The sequence below is a fragment of the Pan troglodytes genome, chromosome 3, assembly GCF_028858775.2.
Source record: "Pan troglodytes isolate AG18354 chromosome 3, NHGRI_mPanTro3-v2.0_pri, whole genome shotgun sequence".
In the NCBI taxonomy this organism is placed as follows: domain Eukaryota; kingdom Metazoa; phylum Chordata; class Mammalia; order Primates; family Hominidae; genus Pan; species Pan troglodytes.
Window position 1 is genome coordinate 74,730,705 of NC_072401.2, and position 12,991 is coordinate 74,743,695.

The 12,991-nt window shown below is 41.1% G+C and overlaps 1 protein-coding gene across 1 annotated transcript in view; it reads left to right on the top strand.

The window, feature by feature from the left end:
• The first annotated feature begins 605 nt into the window (after positions 1-605).
• KDR (kinase insert domain receptor) overlaps positions 606-12,991 on the top strand; it is a 47,144-nt gene continuing 34,758 nt past the window's right edge. Inside the window, exons 1-7 of the mRNA XM_517284.9 lie at positions 606-974; positions 5,013-5,106; positions 7,418-7,614; positions 10,834-10,964; positions 11,203-11,371; positions 11,980-12,119; positions 12,763-12,940. Coding sequence (XP_517284.5) covers positions 908-974; positions 5,013-5,106; positions 7,418-7,614; positions 10,834-10,964; positions 11,203-11,371; positions 11,980-12,119; positions 12,763-12,940 — 976 coding nt within the window. The 5' untranslated portion in view covers positions 606-907. The remainder of the gene's footprint in view (positions 975-5,012; positions 5,107-7,417; positions 7,615-10,833; positions 10,965-11,202; positions 11,372-11,979; positions 12,120-12,762; positions 12,941-12,991) is intronic.

Here is a 12,991-nt window from a genome sequence, read left to right on the forward strand (position 1 = left end):
GTTGGCGAACTGGGCAAGTGCGTTTTCTGATTAAGAGCAACCAGATTCAGCTTTTTAAACTACAATTATACTGGCCAGACAAAATACCCTTATACAAAAACCAAAACTACTGGCAGGAGTCGCTGCCAGCTTGCGACCCGGCATACTTGGCTGAGTATCCGCTTCTCCCTTGTGGCTCCAAACTGCTGCAGATTCTCGGCCACTTCAGACGCGCGCGATGGCGAAGAGGGTCCTGCACTTTGACGCGCCTGGTGAGGGCGCGGTGCTCTTCGCTGCGCTCCTGGTGATGCTCCCCAAATTTCGGGGACCGGCAAGCGATTAAATCTTGGAGTTGCTCAGCGCCCGTTACCGAGTACTTTTTATTTACACCAGAAACAAAGTTGTTGCTCTGGGTTGTTCTCTCCTGGGCGACTTGGGGCCCAGCGCAGTCCAGTTGTGTGGGGAAATGGGGAGATGTAAATGGGCTTGGGGAGCTGGAGATCCCCGCCGGGTACCCGGGTGAGGGGCGGGGCTGGCCGCACGGGAGAGCCCCTCCTCCGCCCCGGCCCCGCCCCGCATGGCCCCGCCTCCGCGCTCTAGAGTTTCGGCTCCAGCTCCCACCCTGCACTGAGTCCCGGGACCCCGGGAGAGCGGTCAATGTGTGGTCGCTGCGTTTCCTCTGCCTGCGCCGGGCATCACTTGCGCGCCGCAGAAAGCCCGTCTGGCAGCCTGGATATCCTCTCCTACCGGCACCCGCAGACGCCCCTGCAGCCGCGGTCGGCGCCCGGGCTCCCTAGCCCTGTGCGCTCAACTGTCCTGCGCTGAGGGGTGCCGCGAGTTCCACCTCCGCGCCTCCTTCTCTAGACAGGCGCTGGGAGAAAGAACCGGCTCCCGAGTTCTGGGCATTTCGCCCGGCTCGAGGTGCAGGATGCAGAGCAAGGTGCTGCTGGCCGTCGCCCTGTGGCTCTGCGTGGAGACCCGGGCCGCCTCTGTGGGTAAGGAGCCCACTCTGGAGGAGGAAGGCAGACAGGTCGGGTGAGGGCGGAGAGGACCTGAAAGCCAGATCTAACTCGGAATCGTAGAGCTGGAGAGTTGGACAGGACTTGACATTTTGCGATCTTTCATTTACCAGTGGGGAAACTGAGGCTCAGAGACTGGCCCAAGATTACCCAGCGAGTCTGTGGTCGCCTGTGCTCTAGCCCAGTTCCTTTTCCAGGACTCTGGTTTGCGACAGGGACCTCGGCTGGAGCGTGTCCTGAGATGCCGACACACCCTCAGGCTCTTGGGAGGCTGGGGTGGGAAGGCGCCTGGGGTTGGCAGGCAGGAGGTGCCTCCGCAGGCGAGAACAGGCGGTGAAAAGTTGTCTGGCTGCGCGCAACATCCTAGTCCGGGCCCGGGGAAGAAAACCTTGCAGGAATCTCAGGCCAGGTCTCCCGGATCGGACGGTACACTCGGTTCTGCCTCTTTGCGGGACCCGGCCCGTTGTTGTCTTCATGCTCGAACACGCTTGCACACCCACTGTGTGAAGTGGGGTCTGGAGCGGAGAGAAACTTTTTTTCCTTCCTTGGTGCAGGACGCCGCTCTCCTTGCAGAGCGAAGAAGCGGGGGAATAGGGACTTGTCCTGGGGGCTTTGACAGCTTCCCCAAGGGTCTCCAAGTAACAGCCAACTGTCCTGCGTAAAACATTGCACATCTTTCAAAGCGCTGTGGTCCTTGGTGTAAGCGCATAGTCAGAAGTTCAAGCTCCGAAAACCTGTCCTGTGGGCCTTGGTACCTAGCTTTAGTGCCATTCCTTCCTCTCCCTGCCGCCTAAAATTTCCGTCTCCTTCAATTAGGAACACACACGTTCTTCATGCAATAGCTGTCTGTCTTTTCTTCCTCACTTTCCTTTCTCTCTCCACCCCTTAGATAATATTTCTTTCCTGCAGCCAGTTTGCTGATATCCAGATTTCCACCCTTTGCAGGGTGAGAAAGGGGAAAGGGTCAGAGAAAGAAAAAAAAAAAGTCGAATAATTCAGGGAAAAAAATTTCTTACTTCCTAAGACAAGAATCACATGTCTTAGAAGACACTCACACCCACATAGAGTACCAGGATCATCTGTCCATGGTTACTGAATTTTCTTTATAATGACTTGGTTCAACGGGTCCAGTCCACCATGGACACTCATTTGTCCCTGACAAGCCCTCTCTCTCCCCCTTTCTGGGCAGAGAATGAAGGTCTGGAACATGTGGTTGCTCTGTATTCCACAAAGAAGTGAGTTGCTTTTAAGCCTGGGGTGTTTCCTAGCGCAGTAGTAACGGCAGGCCGGTCGCCCTGAATATAATGGTGAACTTGCCCTTTTGGAGTGCATTACTTGCTTAATTGGATTGGGCTGTAATTGGTGCCATCAAATTCTAGAGACAGAGGCACTGTTGTTTTTCCTTCCCGTCTTTGAGCTGGAAGGGTAACAGTGCACAAATTAATTAATATTGGTTATGGGATTTGAACATAGAAGGGCTTTTTATTGAGTAGTAGCATATGTACCTCTTACAGTTATTTCTTTAGAACTTTCTGAAGAGTCCAGCTCAAGCTTGCCAATGAAAACGAATGACATTTAATGGAGCAAAAACAAAAAAACAAAAAACTATGTTGGTCTACAAATATGAATTTGAAGTTATTGAGAGCCTTGTTGAATAGATTTTTGTTGTAAACGTGTCTCTAGAATAGTATGGCATTGTCTCAGCTTCCTATGAATGAAGGACATACCTTTTCTTTTTAAAAATATTTGTTACACAGGAAAGTGTGTCTAGAATGTGATCTGTGGCAATAAATTATGAGGGACCTTCAAGAGTTTCTGATTTTGGTAGCCGAGTGGGCACAGTTTATTGAGAGTCATTTTTACTGCCATTTGTTTTCTCACAAGAATGTGCCCAAATAATGGTTTTTTTCTCATTTGGATTGCAGTGTGAATTGTACATCATGTTTTCAGCATCTTTCTCAACCTAGTGTTCCCCAGTCAAGTTTGAAATCTGTGTTATCCAAATGAATTGTTTTCATTTTCCTTTTCTTAGACAAAGTGGGACTCCAGGTTTCATTTTGCTTTTAAACATTTTGGTTTTTTGTTTGCCTGTTTTGGGGGCAGTTATTTCTTTCATATTAAAAAGTACTGTGCAGGCTGGGTGCAGTGGCTTATTCCTGTAATCCCAGCACTTAGGGAAGCAGAGGCAGGAGGATCGCTTGAGTCCAGGAGTTCAAGAAGTGCCTGGGCAACATAGCGAGACCCCATTCTCTATTTAAAACATAAATGTAACCCCCGTTCCACGCACAAAGTACTGTGCAAATTAATTAAACATGACCACCCAGACCAGCAACTGTCCAAGAGTGGCCCATAGACCATCTGTGGTAGGATAATTTGAAATGCTTGTTAAAATGCAGATTTGTAGACCCAGGGATATTCTGACACAGTCTAAAGTCTTAAGAACAAAACTGTTCTAAACATAAGTCAGTACCAATGCCAGTTAATTTCTGAGATATATTGATATAACTTAGTTTCCAGTTTTTTAAAAACCATATTATTGACTTAAAAACCATGATATTGACCAGTTATGTCAGTAACTTATTTTGCACATCTGTGTGGTGTGTGAGAACATGTGCAGTCACTTATTCATTTTGCCTGCATTTGTTCATATTGGGATCCTCAGATTCAATGCACTGGATGTTTGCACTGGGTATTTACTTATACTCTCTCTATTTATTCCGTCTCATACTTCGTCCTATTTGTTCATACTCTCTTATTTGCCCAGCAAGGTCAATGCCAGTTTAGGCCTAGGGAGTCATTTTTTCTTAGTTGATATGACTTAGAAAGCTTGGGTGCCTGCCCAACATCAATTACTTTTTTAAAGCTGGTATTTTCTAGGTCTTGATATTTATTAAGACCCTAGCATAGTGGACAATTTTTCTTTCTCTCATGCTTTTTCAACACCTCATAGCTCTTCACATTTAGTTGACAGAGAATTCAGTTATCTTGCTGTAGAGTGACCCATGGTGAGGAATCTATGCCGTGGTACTTTTCTGGTTCTTATCCCTTATAGGTAAAGACAAGTTTCTTATGTCTGAAGCTTGATGTCAGGATGAGTTCAGGGCTTTGATGAATAAGTTCAGATCTCCCAATTGTAATTCATCAGCATTACACTTAAAAAAATTTATATACGTTTTTAAAAAAGGGTAATGCTAATGAATTACAATAGAGAGAAAAGTACATTAGTTTGCATGTATGTGTGAAACTGGGAAAATTTTTCACGAAAATATTCATATACTTTTTAAAAAAAGGGTAATGCTAATGAATTACAGTAGACAGAAAAGTATATTAATTTGCACATATGTGTAAAATTGGGAAAATTCCACACATACATAAAAGTATATTAATATGCATGTATGTGTGGAATTGGGGAATGTTTTCTCTTCCTCAGTTTCTCTCCCTTGCTTTTAATGTACAGTCTTTATGAGCCATTATTTCAGCTGTGGCAGTTTGGTTACCAGGGGAAGCGCACTAGAAAATTAATAAAGGAAAATGAGACAAGGTCATAGATTCTCTCACTCCCTTCAGGGTACGTAGATGAACTATATAAAAATCCGTCTAAGTGGGATTCGTTAATTAGCAATTTAGTCAAATGTGTACATCCTATGTTTTATAAGAAATGTCAGTGGGTCCTTTCCCAAGGGAGTGAGATCATCAGATGAAGGTTCATTTGGTTTCAATGTCCCGTATCCTTTTGTAAGACCTTGAAGTTGGCAATGCAGGAAAACAGGAACTCCACCCTAGCTCCATGAATTGCAGAACTGTTGTGTTGGTTTATGACCATCTGCCCATTCTTCCTGTTATGACACAGCTTGTGAACTTTTACTGAGAATGGTGAAAAGTAAATTCCCAGTTTTATACAATGAATTGCTGAAGAGGCCTTTTAAAGTATAGAGTATGCATTGTTTATGGAAGGTGTTTCCTATTAGGTCTAACTCAGTGGCAACTACATTCATTTATTTAATTTGTTTCTAGGTTTGCCTAGTGTTTCTCTTGATCTGCCCAGGCTCAGCATACAAAAAGACATACTTACAATTAAGGCTAATACAACTCTTCAAATTACTTGCAGGTAAGGATTCATTCTAGATCTAGATTTCTTGTGTTAAGTAACTGATTGTTTATTGAGTGGAAATAATTTCCAGTAGAGCAGAATTATAATAGAGCTTGTAGTAATTGTTCATAAGTGGTGAGGTTTCTAAGAACTGATGTAATAATGGAAAATGAGAAGAATTTTCTCTCAAAAATTCTGTACAATTTTGCTGGTGTTTTTATACTATTCTCTGCCAACATGCATACACACACACACACACACACATGCACACAAATACACACACACACCCACATTCCAATAACCAGTACAGCCACCTGGCGTATAGTAGACATACACTCAATAAATATGAATGAATAAATGAAGTTGAGGGCATACATTTAAGGAATAGAGTTGAAAAAATTTGGGACTATATTTATTATGCTTGGTATGATTCTTGAACACTTATTATCCCTTTCCAAAAACTTTGCTTTATAAGAAATTTATTACTATAATTACTTAGGCAGTAATATTTAATAGCAATTTAATATTTAGTGGGTAATATTACTGAGCGCATGATCTACATAAATAATGGACTTCGGGCTCTGCCTTGATATTCTGGAATGCATCTTTCCCCACTTGCTAGCAAGAAGTCATGCTATTGATTTTTGATAACTGGAGAAGTAGACTTCTTTGTCAAGAAGAAGAGGCCTTTAAATTTTGCCTTTCAACCCTTACCCCAGGATGAAAGATAGAAGACCCTTGGGTTTAACATAGTGATCACACACGAAAGGCATGGAGCCTTCTTAGGACCTGTGTGTTTTTGGTAGAGACTGTGACAAGTGGAGGTGATGTTACCCTCCTGGAAGAGTGCTGGGGGTCCACAAAGGACCTTGGGTAGGTTATTGCCATTGCTTCATACTTGTTGAATACTAAGCATTAAACCGAATGACATACATCTATTTTAGACTGCAGTATAAAGAATACCCTAGCCCCTTACCAATACCCAGCCCTTGGGAAAAAACACAGTAGCAGGTGCTGTTTCTCTAGCTTTACTTGTTTAAGACACATTTCCCATTAGATTTTCCTTTTACCGACCCTCGATAACAAGGTTATTTGAAATCCCCAAGGATCCCATGCTCCCTTTTTAAAACTCTGCATAAACATTTCTTATATTCTGAAAAAAACCATGGAGTGTGTTAAAAGTAACTTCATTGATTTAGCTGCAACTTCCTGGAAATTTTAAGTTCTTTGAATGAAGGGCCAATAATGTTACATTCTTCTTGATGTTGACTATCTTCTTATCTTCCTTGGGGCCTTGTAGAGAAATGCTGCAGTACAAGCCATCTATGTTTTAATGCGAGGTCCTTACAAGGTCCTGAGGGACTCTTACTTGCACCTCCTTCCTTCCTAACCTCACTTCTTACTCCCCTTTGCTCACTCTTACCTGGCTGCTCTGGTTTCCTGGCTGTTCCCTTAATACTCCAGATATGCACCTGCTCCAGGGCCTTTCCATGTGCTGTTTTTGCTCCTGTGATACTGCTCTTCATGATGTTCCTATGGCTAGCTTTATCAAGACCACCTCCTGCAAAATTCTTTACTCTTTTCTTTGCATCTTCTATATTTTTCTCCATAGTACTAAACACTATCTTTTATACAATAAACTTTCCTTACTTTTTAATTGCCTGTTTTCTCCAGTTAGACTGAGGTTCCATAAAGGCATTGATTTTTGTCTGATTTGTTCACTGCTCTTTCTCTAGTCCTTAACAAGTTTGGCACATAGTAGATGCTTAATAGATATTTGTTGAAAGAAAGAATGCATTAATTAATGGAAAACTGAGGAATCTTTATAAGTGACTTCTGAAGCTGAGTTTATAACTTTTCATCATATGTCAATCTGACTTGTTGGTAGAAGACTTTGTTTTTGTTTTTGTTTTTGTTTTTTTTGAGGCAGGGTTGCCCTCTTGCCCAGGCTGAAGTGCAGTGGTGTGATTTTGGCTCACTGCAACCTCCACCTCCCGGGTTCAAGCAATTCTCATGCCTCAGCCTCCTGAGTAGCTGGGATTACAGGCATGCGCCACCACACCTGGCTCATTTTTGTATTTTTAGTAGAGACAGGGTTTTACCATGTTGCCCAGCCTGGTCTCGAACTCCTGGCCTCAGGTGATCCACCCGCCTCGGCCTCCCAAAGTGCTGGGATTATAGGCATGAGCCACCATGCCCGGCCGGTAGAAGACTGACTGTGTCTGTTGAAGAGTTTATTTAAGTTTCAAAACCAAATTTTCTCTTTTCTTAGAAATAGCCTCACAGTCTGGCACTTCATATTAATACCTCCCTGAAATTAATTTTTCAGGGGACAGAGGGACTTGGACTGGCTTTGGCCCAATAATCAGAGTGGCAGTGAGCAAAGGGTGGAGGTGACTGAGTGCAGCGATGGCCTCTTCTGTAAGACACTCACAATTCCAAAAGTGATCGGAAATGACACTGGAGCCTACAAGTGCTTCTACCGGGAAACTGACTTGGCCTCGGTCATTTATGTCTATGTTCAAGGTAAGTGGTGAAATAAAATTCATTTCCCACGTCTCTTTACCAGTTATAAAAGACAATAGGCTCAAAGAAGAATTGAGTACAACAAAGGGCTTGCTCTAAAGGCTGTTTGCCAAGAGGAATACACACAATTCTTCTCTCCTGAGGCTTTCTCTGAGAAATAAGACTCATTGATTCTGGAGCTTGGGCCGTGTTACCTCTTTTTTGCCCAGTTAGTTTGGGTCTGATCTTTGTTTCCAAGGTAAATCTGTGTTCACTGTTGGCCACTGAGACTTATAAAAAGTCTTCCTATGTTTGAGAAGAAAACCTAAAATTCTTGAAATCAAGGAAGATTTGGGGGTGAATTATGGAGAAATTTCTGTGGAGAGATAAGTTATCTACAGCAGAGTAGGAGATTTTCCCAAGAATGCATAGGAAAGCATTTTTTGCCAAGGGCTCTGGAGTTTTTTGCACATAGGAACCTTTTTTTCTTACTAGTACTTCATAAAAAACAATTCCCATACTCATGTGCAAATAAAGACATTGCTTCAGACTCTTTTCAGGACAATGTTTCTTTCCTTTGCTTGTTTGGTCTGAGATCTTGGATGATATGCTGTATCTTTCTAGGATGTGCAGTTTGGGATTGATATTATGGAGGCTGACTTAACATCCATATAGTATAAAATAAATGTCACACATATTCTGCATTTATAATGAGTTATGCATTCTTTTGTGTTTCAAAAATCTTACACTATCTTATCTTTTCTGTGAAAACCTAACTTAACTAATGAGATCCCTATGATATAAATTTAAGGAATGTAAGGGCTGCATCATAGTTTGGTTGGATGTACCAAATATTTTTCTTTTCAGTGAAGATAAACAGACATTTTATGTATTTACGTATATGCCTTTTTACATCCCAGAGTATTTGAGACAGGTGAAGATGACTTAGACTTTTTTCCCAGAAGCAGCTTTTACAGGGCAAGAATTTCATCAGCTTTGGGAAACACACTTGCATATCTCTGCTTACATTTCAGTAGTGTAATATGGTCAGTGCAATGAAAAAGTGGAGACCACATCAAAATAACCTATGCCACTGGATTCACAATGTTTGAGAAATATCTTTGCCCAGAGTAAGCACTGTCAAAGATAGAATTCGGTGTCCTCCTCCTTCCCTCCACAAGATGTGAAAGAGACAAGGCTCACATCTTGGGGAATTTCTGGCTCCTTTTGACCTGGCAGTCTTGAGAGATGCAGCTCGGTCAGAAGATTGCAAGGATTTCCTGCTTTCAGCCTGTCTAGAAATACTACAAGATGAACCTCCCCCATATCTCATTATTTACTTCTTCCTAAGTCAGGAAACTTGGAGACATGTGAAAATTCATTTCATGAGTTTCAGTAAATATTTTATTTTGAGAGGCTGGGTGGTGGTTTGGGTTTCTTTTGTTTATTTCCTTTTTTTGAGATACCGAAATAGAATTGATTTACTAAATAGGTTTAGTCTTACGTCAAAGGGTTAATTTAGCTTCCAAAGGCTTGCTCTGTAAGCAAGTTATGTAATATTTCATAACATGTGGATGAAAGGTAGGCAATATTAAGAAGTGGCAATCCCTAGCACTGTTTATTGGTACACTGCCTGTCTTTGGGTATACCATTAAATTCTGCTTCCTGTCTAAGCTTAAAGTTCTAGGAGTTGGGCTGTCCAAGATTTTGGCCATGAAGTTAAACAATGGGAAAGGAAACACTGAAGTATTCTCTATGGATAGGTGTTTAATGTCCCCTCTGGTCCCCACCTTACTTCCCTAGTCTTCTGACCCCATTCTCTTCAGCAATGGATGGAGCCAGGAAGTGAGCCCTGGCCTCATAAGATAATGGCTATGGCATGTGGTGGGCTAGATTGGCTGCTTTTCTGTGCTTTCCAGCTGGGAAGGAAATCAAACTTCTGCTGTTGCAGGGAATTAGCTGCCTTTGTCCCCTGTGGTTTAATTAACTCTTTCTTCACTTTGACTGACTATTATGAAGCACTCTGAAAATGCTTGATGAGATGTGTTGGGCATAGCAATGTGAAATGTTATCCCTCTGAGATTTCAAGCATGACTCCACACCACATCATCTCTATCTCTGGGGAATGGACTAGGTTTCCAGCAGCATGTTAACATTGTATGAGTAATGTTTGAATGGCCTTGAAATCTTTTTTTTTTTTTTTTTTTTTTTTTTTGAGACAGAGTTTTGCTCTTGTTGCCCAGGCTAAAGTGCAGTGGTGCTATCTCAGCTCACTGCAACTTCTGCCCCCCGGTTCAAATGATTCTCCTGCCTCAGCCTCTGAAATAGCTGGGACTACAGGCACGTGCCATCATGCCTGGCTAATTTTTTGTATTTTTCGTAGAGATGGGGTTTTGCCACGTTGGCCAGGCTGGTCTCAAACTCCTGACCTCAAGTGATCCACCTGCCTCAGCCTCCCAAAGTGCTGGGATTACAGGCGTGAGCCACAGAACCCAGTCAGAATCTCTTCAGTTTTCTTCTCAGTCTTTGGAGTGGTGACTTTTCAAATGTTTGTCATTGAAGATATCAATGACTGCTAAATGTTAAACTAAATGCAAAAACAATTAAACATGGTTTTAGAAAGAATCATATCCCTAGTCTTCAGAATCTTAAAATGCTCACGTGAATGGTCCTCTTGAATAACCAAATTCAAAAATGTTAGCTGTTTCCTGTTAATCTAAAGATCCTTTGGGATCCATTCATTTATTTTCATGGAATTTACATTATTTACCTAAAGAGAGAGCACATGAGTATTTTAAACATTAGTAAAACTTGTCGGTAAAGTGTATAGATTTAACTTTAAATTTTAAAGTAAATATTATCCTTCATTTTGAAAAAATTATAATGATATTTTAAATGATATTTTAAAAAATTAAAATGTGAAATCTATAAAAATATATTCTACTTGTCAATAAACCTTGTGAAAGGAGTCAATCTCAATTGGGAGTTTTTTTCCAAAATTTTTATACACACAGATATATACACATGCATGTGCATGCACAAACACACACACACACACATACACACACACCCTCCTGTAGCACAGATATCTATCAGCAGAATAATCTGTGGATGCCTTTGGTTGTGTGAGGTGTCACTTCCAGTCATTCACTTGTCTGGTTAGAGTTTAGGAACCTGAAAAATGACCAACTTTTCTAGTAAATACTATTAACTCATTAATAAAACTAAATTTTCTTCTAGATTACAGATCTCCATTTATTGCTTCTGTTAGTGACCAACATGGAGTCGTGTACATTACTGAGAACAAAAACAAAACTGTGGTGATTCCATGTCTCGGGTCCATTTCAAATCTCAACGTGTCACTTTGTGCAGTAAGTTGCATCTCCTCCAATCGTCTCTTACGTTTTTATAATTTTAAGCTAATATTAAGATGGGTAACCTGTTTATAATATTCACAATGAGTTTTAAGGATCCTTTAGGAAGGGTCAAATGCAATGAATAAAACTAATTAGTATTCTTAAAAATAAGATGATTTCTTCAGTGATCATTGTACATGGCTCTCATTTTTGGTACTGGATTAAATATTTGATATGTCTTTTTATTACCCAGAGATACCCAGAAAAGAGATTTGTTCCTGATGGTAACAGAATTTCCTGGGACAGCAAGAAGGGCTTTACTATTCCCAGCTACATGATCAGCTATGCTGGCATGGTCTTCTGTGAAGCAAAAATTAATGATGAAAGTTACCAGTCTATTATGTACATAGTTGTCGTTGTAGGTAAGAGGAAATTTCCTTTCCATATCATTAATAACATATCCTTGTATTAAGATCTTGGAGATAACAACATAGAGTGAAGAAGGATATTGAAAAGTATAGGAACTCAGGATATGGTGTTGGGCAATTCATCTGCTCTTCTCTACCAAATAAACCCATGTGCAATTGAGGTTGTCTCTTTTCTTGCCAAGATTAAGGAAGAAAAAGAAAACTTTTAAAAAAAAGGATGAAAGCGAATGGTATTACTCGAGCACATTTTATGAAGAATTCAATGTTCAGAGCATTGCTTGCTATCAATTATTTCAATTATGACTATTTTATGGAAACTTCAGCAATTTGCTAAAGCTGGCCCTACTGGCCTAGGGCTACTGACCACTGAAAGTTTACTACTTTTCTATCCACTGGGTTACAACATCTTTGAGATCTGTGAAGGTAGTGCTTTGTAAACCTCTGTTGGCCATTTTCCTGGGAGCTACCAAGTATTGGTGAGGCCTGCAGGGAAAAACAATGTGGCATGTTTTAAAGTTGCATTACTTTAAAAAATAAATCTGTGCAAAGTTATAGGCTTATTTGCTCTCTCATGTTCTGTTTTTTCAATTTACTTGCTCTAGGGTATAGGATTTATGATGTGGTTCTGAGTCCGTCTCATGGAATTGAACTATCTGTTGGAGAAAAGCTTGTCTTAAATTGTACAGCAAGAACTGAACTAAATGTGGGGATTGACTTCAACTGGGAATACCCTTCTTCGAAGGTAACGCTAATGATTCAAAGCCAGACCTCCAAATACTTAGATAATAAGCCCCAATGAAGTTTGCTTGAGAGATAGGGGCCTCTTTGGCCAGATAAAATGTAAGAGCCTTAAACACACACACATACACACCCACTCACACACACATACACACACACACAATTTAAGGGAATTGCAGAACAGATAGCACCCACCAAAAGGTGAAATACCAGGAATTTTGTCCTATTCTGCAATAGCCAGGCTATGAATATTAGTTTTCTCTAGGTGATTACATCTTTCCACATTATGTCATTTCTCTGTTCTCCAAAGTTTTTGATGTACATTCCTTTTAAGGGAATTTCTCTTTAAGAGGTGGCATGAGATACACTGCTCCTTAAACAGTGGTCACATTTACTTGTGTTTCTGCAGTTTATATCCATCTCACTTTCACCACGTGAGGTTTTAAAAATCCTAATTCAGTTGGTTCCATTTATTTCTCCTGAAACAAAATATATTTGTTGTCTGCATGAGGTTAAAAGTTCTGGTGTCCCTGTTTTTAGCATTAAATAATGTTTACCAAAGGCCAGATTTAATTCTGTGTGTTACTAGAAGTTATTGGGTAATGTTATATGCTGTGCTTTGGAAATTCAGTCAACACTTTTTTCAGCATCAGCATAAGAAACTTGTAAACCGAGACCTAAAAACCCAGTCTGGGAGTGAGATGAAGAAATTTTTGAGCACCTTAACTATAGATGGTGTAACCCGGAGTGACCAAGGATTGTACACCTGTGCAGCGTCCAGTGGGCTGATGACCAAGAAGAACAGCACATTTGTCAGGGTCCACGGTAAGCTATGGTCTTGGAAATTATTCTGTGCCTTGACAAGTGAGATAATTT